Source organism: Triticum aestivum, chromosome 4B, assembly GCF_018294505.1.
Source record: "Triticum aestivum cultivar Chinese Spring chromosome 4B, IWGSC CS RefSeq v2.1, whole genome shotgun sequence".
Lineage (NCBI taxonomy): Eukaryota > Viridiplantae > Streptophyta > Magnoliopsida > Poales > Poaceae > Triticum > Triticum aestivum.
The window spans coordinates 447512971-447521174 of NC_057804.1; the positions used below are offsets into that span (position 1 = coordinate 447512971).

The 8204-nt window shown below is 44.6% G+C and overlaps 1 protein-coding gene across 1 annotated transcript; it reads left to right on the plus strand.

Moving 5' to 3' along the window:
* The first annotated feature begins 3260 nt into the window (after nt 1-3260).
* Nucleotides 3261-7359, plus strand: LOC123092624 (tropinone reductase homolog At5g06060). Its single transcript, XM_044514430.1, has 5 exons — nt 3261-3449; nt 3546-3753; nt 4864-5080; nt 5185-5291; nt 6933-7359. Exons 1-5 carry the CDS (start codon nt 3346-3348, stop codon nt 7113-7115), a joined length of 819 nt encoding a protein of 272 aa, XP_044370365.1. The 5' UTR covers nt 3261-3345; the 3' UTR covers nt 7116-7359.
* Nucleotides 7360-8204: the final 845 nt, after the last annotated feature.

An 8204-nucleotide genomic window follows, 5' to 3' on the forward strand; every position in this document is an offset into this window, starting at 1 on the left:
AAAAGATGTGACCTTTTTGAGAAAATCATCCCATCCAGATTAGTCCTCAAACCCTCCAAGTGATACTTTGTGATATCAACAAGCTCAATAGCATGAACAATATCTTGGTCTTGCTTTTGCAAAGCTCTATCAACTCATCCGTGTATCCAAATATTTCTTGCATCAACTATGCCATGAAAACAAACTCAAATGATCGAAATGGTGTCAATATGTTTAGAGCCGCTTGCGCCTCCGCACCATGGTACTCTTTTCCAATCTTGATGAGGACTCATCGTATTGCACCATACATAGAGATTACATGGTTCACGGTTTTGAAGTGAGAGCCCCAACGTGTATCACATGGCCTCCCAAACCCATTTCCTGATTCAGCCCACTCCCCATTTATACTTATTCCAGTTCCAGTGCATCAATGAGTTCCTCAGCCTGAGCTATACGAAGCATTCTCATCTTTTTACAACACATGCCAAGAGCATTTAACAAGTGTGCAAGTTGTTGAAATAACCAAGTATAATCACCACTCTCTTTAGCAACAACAACAAGAGTTAAACTGTAGTTGATGGGCAAAACAATGAACATAATAGGTAGAAGGAGACTCATCCATAATCAGTTTTTTAGGCCATTAGCATTACCTTTCATGTTGCTAGCTCCATCATATCCTTGCCCACGAACCATTACAAAGGTCAAATTGTACTTCATAAGCATTTTCTCAATTGCAGCTTTAAGTGTCAAAGAGGTAGTATCTTGAACATGATCAAGACCAAGAAATCTTACAGTGGCCCTTCCTTTCTTATCAACATAACGCAAGCAAACTGCAACTGTTCATTCTGATACACATCACTAGACTCATCTGCAAGTATTGCAAACTGGCCACCATCAAGTTCTTCAATGACTGATTTTGTAGTCTCCTGTGCACAATGTTTTATTAGCTCATGTTGTATATCATGGTGAGTCATCTTACAATTCTGTGGAGCATTTTTTAGAACAACCCTATCAACCTCTTCAAAATTTCTAGCTAGCCGATTTAAAAGCTCATGAAAATTTCCTTTATTTAGCGAGTTTTCACTTTCATCATGTCCTCTAAATGCCAAGCCTTGGTGCAATAAAAATCTCAAACATTTGAGTATCCATGTCAAACACTCCTTATACAAAGCCTTATATTTGTGAGATGTTTGAAGCAAAAGACTCCCTAATTGATGCTTGTGGTGTAGTGAACATATCATACTTTTCTTGAGCTTCAGCATGAGCACTACGAACCTCACCTTCATGTTTCTTCAATCTCGATTTCATGTTCCAGTTCCTAAATCCATTCCTCACGAATGCATCTCCACCGGGATATTTTGCCTTATCCTTGAACAAATAGCAAACAAAGCAGAAAGCACTATCTTTCGTCACACTATACTCAATCCATGGAAATTCTTTAAAACAAACACGGCAAAAGTGATGGTCAACTCCACTTTTATTTGTACTCAAAGTTATGATTCTTTGGTTGACATGGCTCCATCTTAATATATCTTCTTCTTACTCTATCTTGGTCATTGACAGCATACATTGAGATGGGAATCCGCTTCCCAGGATCAGGTTCGAGTGCCTCCAAATCTGCTTCCATTGGTTAATCATCTGCATCACTTGTTTCAGCATCTTTTACTATTGGGGTTGGGGTTGCTTCTCTACTCTTCGGTTCATGTTCGCATCCGGTGCTTGCACTAACGCCAATTGCAAATTGCTCTCAAGCTGAACATAGGAGGTACAAGTACTCGATGCAGCTGCACTATCTTTCGGTGTAGATGTTTCATCAATCTTCTTTGCTTTTGAAGCTTTTTCCCATAATGCAAGAATCCTACTGCCACCACTAGTTCCATTCTTCTTCTTCATCTACATTACAACAAAACAAGGAAGAAATTAGCATCTACAAATTAAATCAACTGCTTGCAATAATTAGGCAAGCAAAACCGAATCAACTAAAAAACTGAAACTTTGTTTTCTTTAGGACTGTACCTGACCGCAGGGGGGAGAAACTGCCGCTGGTCCCTTGGCTGGGCGGCGCTGCGGCGGGCGATGGGCGGCTGGGACTGGACCACTAGACTTGACACTAATGAACAGATGAAGAGCAGAAGAGGGGCGGCCGACGGGGCTGGGGCGGGGCGGCGATGCAGTCCGATCGGCGCAGCTCCCAGTCAATCCTGGTGAAGATTAGAGGGGCCTGGGGCTTGGCGGCCGGCGAGCACTGGCGGCGTTGAGCGGCTGAGGGCGGGGCGGTCGGGCGTGGCGGCGGCCGGTGACTCGGTGAGCGGGGGTCGCTGGGAGGCTAGGGCTGTGTGCCTGTGTCCCTGGCCCGACGCTCGATCAGCGAGCAGGGGAAGTGGGGATTGGGGAACGAGCGAGTCAGCGAGAGAAGGGAGCGATCGTTGGGCGCATCCGGTGCCAGCTATGTATTAAAAAAAAATTTGGGCTCAATAATGGGTATTCATGCGAATACACACGAATATCCTCAGCGCCGCAGTGTGTGTCGGTATCCTCCTGAGTCATCACCATGCTCACCATACCGTTGCTTCCGTCACCAATTTGGTTTTTCTTTCTCGTTGACATGTTTCGGTATCCCCGTGACGTAGTCACCTGTGTCTGGCCAGACGTTGATAAACGCTGTCGCACTGAGAGCCCTAAGAATATCTCTCAATCGTCGGAGGAGAAAATCCCACTCTCGAGCTATCCGGTCACTTGTCAAACTTTCCGGTGAACCTTAAAGTTGTCGTTATGATCACCTTGTTACAGTTGACGTTTAAGCAACCCCCACCGCCTGATAGGAATTTTTAATATAAATTTGATTAAACTTAGCAAAATTTTTTGAATGTTAAACTTATCAAAGTTTGACTTTAGACAAATCTAAAACGAAGGGTGAAAATGACCGGAGGGAGTACTGCAAGTACGCCAGGTGAAACGACCGCACACTACCTCACTGTCTTAGAGCATCTCCAACAGCCGCACAAAAATTCCGCGCCCAATAAACATTATAGCGCGCCATTGTAGCACTTTGAAAGCGCTGGGACCAACTTTGCTTTAGCAGGTGCCCAAAAACGCGCGCCCAAAAAGCAGACAGTGCAAATTGTGAAGCGCGCGTAATCCGGCGCCCCAAATATGGCGCGTGCGATAGCGTTTTTCAGCGCGCGCGCAAAAACTTTTAGCGCTACAGCTTCTGCTGGAGCTGTCCGGCGTCCAAAAAAACAAATTTTTAACGCGCGGAGCTTTTTTTGGCGCCTGTTGGAGATGCTTTTTAAGTGTCTACCAGTACTCGTCTGTTCGTGGAACAGATAAGCACAGAATCCGAAGAGAGCGGCGGGTGGTTGGCAGATGGCTGCGGCGGGGACGTCGGGATCGAGCCAGCCGGGTGCTCCAGGAAGGTGGTCTCTTCACGGCAAGACGGCTCTCGTCACCGGCGGCACCCGCGGGATCGGGTAACCCCTCGGACACCTCTTTCTCTTCACCAGCAGCGCCCCAAACCCCGAGAGATCCCCTCGATGGCCGACCTGAGGAGCCCGTGTGATGCGCAGGCGTGCGGTGGTGGAGGAACTTGCGGCGCTGGGGGCGGCCGTGCACACCTGCTCCCGGAAGGAGGCGGAGCTGGGCGAGCGCCTCAAGGAGTGGGAGGCCAGGGGCTTCCGCGTCACAACCTCCGTCTGCGACCTCTCCGTCCGGGAGCAGCGGGAGCGCCTGATTGGCGACGTCGCCGAACGCTTCGGCGGCAAGCTCAACATCCTCGTGAGTTGGAACCAGTCGCATCTTCATTTCTCCTCTTTCTCGTTTCTAGTATGATCACATCCATCCGTCAGAAATGCAGTACTGTATTATCGAATTTTTCTCTGGGAATACCAGCTGCTGTAAGTTGCAGTCAAGCACACACACGTATAGTTTAATTCACCCCCTAAATGCCCGTGTACTATTCCCCAGCCTACAAATGAAACAGTATTAATGGAGATAAATGAAGCACGGAGCCCCTCGGAAAGTCAAGGGAAGTGGATCCTCTAACATGAAGAAGAGAAGTCACCTAAGCTACAATTCCCTAACTTCCCTCCTTCGCATCCACATGATTAAGGCTAAAATGACTTGATTTAATTTGCAAATTACAAATCTATTGTATACATTTACAAAAATTACATACAAACAAAATTATGGTGCAATAAAATTAATTTTAAATTTATTTACATGAACAGTAACCACGCACATAACCTGCTACAGTAGGTAAGTACAATATTTGCTACAGTGCCCCTGACTTTCCTTCTTTGTTTTGCACTAGATTGCACTGTAGCTTAGGTGACTTCCCTCCTTAATGTTAGAGGATCCACGGATCCTCTAACATTAAGGAGGGAAGTCACCTAAGCTACAATTCCAAAGTCAAGTACTAAACCCACTGGCCCGTGCAATTGCACGATGTAGCTTGCGAACTACATTGACTCCCACCTGGCCACCTCTCACTATCAATCATGTCCGTGTGTTTATTTATGGAGCTTTCTTCACTTTCAGCATCATGTGTTTGAGTTGATATATCTTTTCTCTCATGGAAGTGTATATAATATGTTGATTTCACAAAAACGCACTGCAGACAGACATTCCCAATGAAATGATGTTTCTTATCTTAATAAGGCTGCATAAAACCTGAGTGCTTGTGTAGATTTGTGCCGTCTTCTTTCACTTGGTCTTTAAGGTAAACATTGGAGCAACAAACATAATTAAACCAACTACTGAATGTCCTGTAGAAGTTTAGTCACTCTTTTTCTGCGAGAAATGTTTACTCACTTTGAGGGCCACTTACCTTGGGTCTGCATATTGTTTGTGCCAATTTGCTCTGACTTTCTTCATTTCCTCTTTAAGGTAAACAATGTGGGGACAAACATAAGGAAACCAACTACTGAATATTCCGCTGAAGATTACTCTTTTTTGATGGCCACTAATCTTGAATCTGCATATCATCTTTGCCAACTTGCACATCCTCTTCTAAAAGCATCTGGCTTGGGCAGCATTGTTTTCATATCATCTGTCTGTGGATTAGTAGCCGTATTTAGCGGTACTCTATATGCCATGACTAAAGGTAACTACTGTAGCTCACTACCCGCCCGTGACTTTGACTTCCTGAGCATCTACTACGATTTTTTAGACATCTTCTATGCATAACTAGCTACTGGTTTTGTTCAGGTGCCATCAACCAGTTAACCAAGAACCTAGCATGTGAATGGGCAAAAGATGGCATAAGAACAAACTCTGTTGCTCCATGGTACATAACGACTTCGCTTACAGAAGGAGTAAGGATCTCAATTTGATTATTCCTCTCAAATCTACACAGTAATTTGGAACATATTATGAATCATGATTGTGACGTAGTATGCAGACTATAGCAACTCTAACTGCGTCGTGGTTATCCTTCTTACCTGTTTGACTTGAGGACTAATTATGCATTATTCTACTGCGCTCTTCCATATATGTGTTTAACTGCATTATTTCTCTTGAGAGCATTGCTGCGCAACCTGTGCTTAGTTATAGTGATATGATTATGTCGTTGAGTATCTGATCAGAGCAAGTTGATTCATTTATGATAGTAAACATGTTTTAGTATCAGTTCTTGATGAAATTAGCGCAAAAAGTACATGTAGGGTAACAAAATCATGTTGATATCAGCCTATACCTTCCATCTACTATCAGAGAATGAACAAAGTGCATGTTTTAGGACCAGTCGAGAGAAATTATCACAAAAAGTATGCTTACACTTATATTCAAATTACATTTAGGGTAGCAAAAATCATGTTGATTTCAGCCTGTACCGTCATTACTATCAGAGAACGAACACAGTGCAGCTGTTTGGTTATCAGTATTATCTTATTTCACAATCATTATACTTAGTATACCTTAGCTCTTGACGTATTAGGTTCCACATCACAAGATGGTAGCGGGGAGCAGGTTTATCATGTATCTACTTCCGCTAATCCACAATAAGTATACCCAGGAAGGATTGCTTAAAGGGAGGGTCAATCATGCATGGTTAGGATTAAAACTGTTAAGTAGGGTAAAATAACCCAATTGATAAGTGCCACACGTCAGGTGCGTGGCACTCCGGCCCTGAAGTTTTTCAGTGGCAATTCCTGTCACGCAAGGATGGCAATTTCCAGCGACACACGGCAAGTTTCTTGCCATGCTTCGCAACTAAAGTTGCCATTCTCGCGTCACTAAACCTGCCGTAGAAAACGTTTGAAGTTGCCATGTGCTCGTACCTGACGTTCGGTACTTATCAGGGTCCTAAAATAATGATACCGACCAATATACAGCCATGCCTGCAGCAATTCAGAAAATGAGAGTTTAATGTTAGGATCCTGAATTTCTTTTCTTGATTTGGGCGTGCTGTCCTTTTGTGGTGGCCGTGCTAAAGTTGGGACCCTGAATTCCTGCTGAAGATTGCCTGGTATACTGAATATATAAGCCACCTAACTGTGTGTTGATAATTGCTATAGCTAACTGTGGTACACATAACATAAATGTCCACAAAGTTGAGAGCTAGCAGTAGTGTCCAACTGAAACTAGCTAAGCCACACTGTTTTTGCTCCTTCCCTTTTTTTCTGTGGGCAGCTCCAGTTCCTCACACCTTGAATATGCTCTTAATGTTATTAGAACTGATGCCATTCATGGTCATTTGTACATGTGTATAGAAGCACATCAAAACTACATTCTGTTATTCTCAAATTTTCTTCTTAGTCCTATAGTAGTATACATAGAAAAAAATACATTATATTGCAGCCACATGTTGAAGCTTCTTTTGTGCAAGAACAATTGCTTATGAACTCTTGTAGTTGGCACATCTGCCCGTACTCGTGCATGGGGCGGGGCCCTATCATATAACCTCTTGGAAAATGGTAACTCTGATCCCTGAACCTCTGCTATTGTTTTTGGTGCAGCTTTTGGCTAACAAGGAATTTGAGGCCTCCGTTGTGAGTCGAACTCCACTGAGGCGTGTCGGAGAACCAGGAGAGGTATCATCGCTGGTTGCTTTTCTTTGCATGCCTGGTTCCACTTACATAACAGGCCAGACGATCTCAGTGGATGGAGGTATGAGTGTCAATGGGCTCTATCCAGCTTGAAGACTACCAAGGAAGAGGCCACATTTCGCTTTGTTGCCCAGGAGCCCAGTCATATCTTGTGTTCTTGGCAACCAAAATAAATATTCCTGTAAAACTGAGGTCATCTTGAATCTAGACTCCACGAGTATTCACCATTGTTCAGATCAGCCATGTGAAGAAAGTTGTGGTCAGAATTGTGCGATCATTTCTCAGTGTGGTGAACTATTTTTCGGTTTATTAAACAATTGCCTTGCTGTTGGATTGATTTTTCTGTAGCAGGGCATGTTGAAATTCATACTCTCTTCCATCTAGTACAACAGCCATCATGCCTGCTCACAATGGTGGAAGGCAAAGTCAGATGAGAATCAGATGCAGAAGCAGTTGGGAAATGCTCCCACTGCGCGGGATCAAAAGCAACAACACGTTATCCATTTGCATTCAAAGTTGGTGTGACAACGACGTTCAAAGTGCTGCTATTGTTTTGCACCCACCATTAGGACAGCCAAATATAGTGTTCTTCCATGTTCTATATTGCACTCCCATCGGTCCTTTTTACTCTGTATATAAAATTTGTCTGGAGTCAAGCTTGGTAATGTTTGATCAACTTTATATAATAAATATTAACATTCACAATACGAAATCAATATAATTAGATGCGTTATGAATTTAATTTTTCATATTGTATAACTTTAGTGTTGTAAGTATTGATATTCTTTTAATACAAATATGATCAGACTTTACCAAGTTTGGCTTGACAAATCTTAGATGTATAGAATAAAAAGGACCGAAGGTTTATTAAGCTCTGAGGTTTGGACTGCGGGCCAAGCAGTGCGATGAGTAGCAAGGCTCCCCAGGTCGCTCCCGCGGGCGGCCCGGGAGCGAACCCTAGCCGCCGCTAGCGCAGGCCCCTTCGGCCCCTCCTCCCCTCGCTGGCGGCGGCGGACGTTGCCGGGCGAAGCCCGCGAGGCTCGGCGGCGGCGGGGCCCTTCCCTCCTCCAGCTCGAGTAGGGGCGGCGCGGGCCGTTCGTTCGGGCGGGGACTCGGCGCGGCGCTCGCGCGGGTGCACGCTCCGGCGAGGGTGGCCGTGTTCGAGGCGGTGTGGCGCAGGGC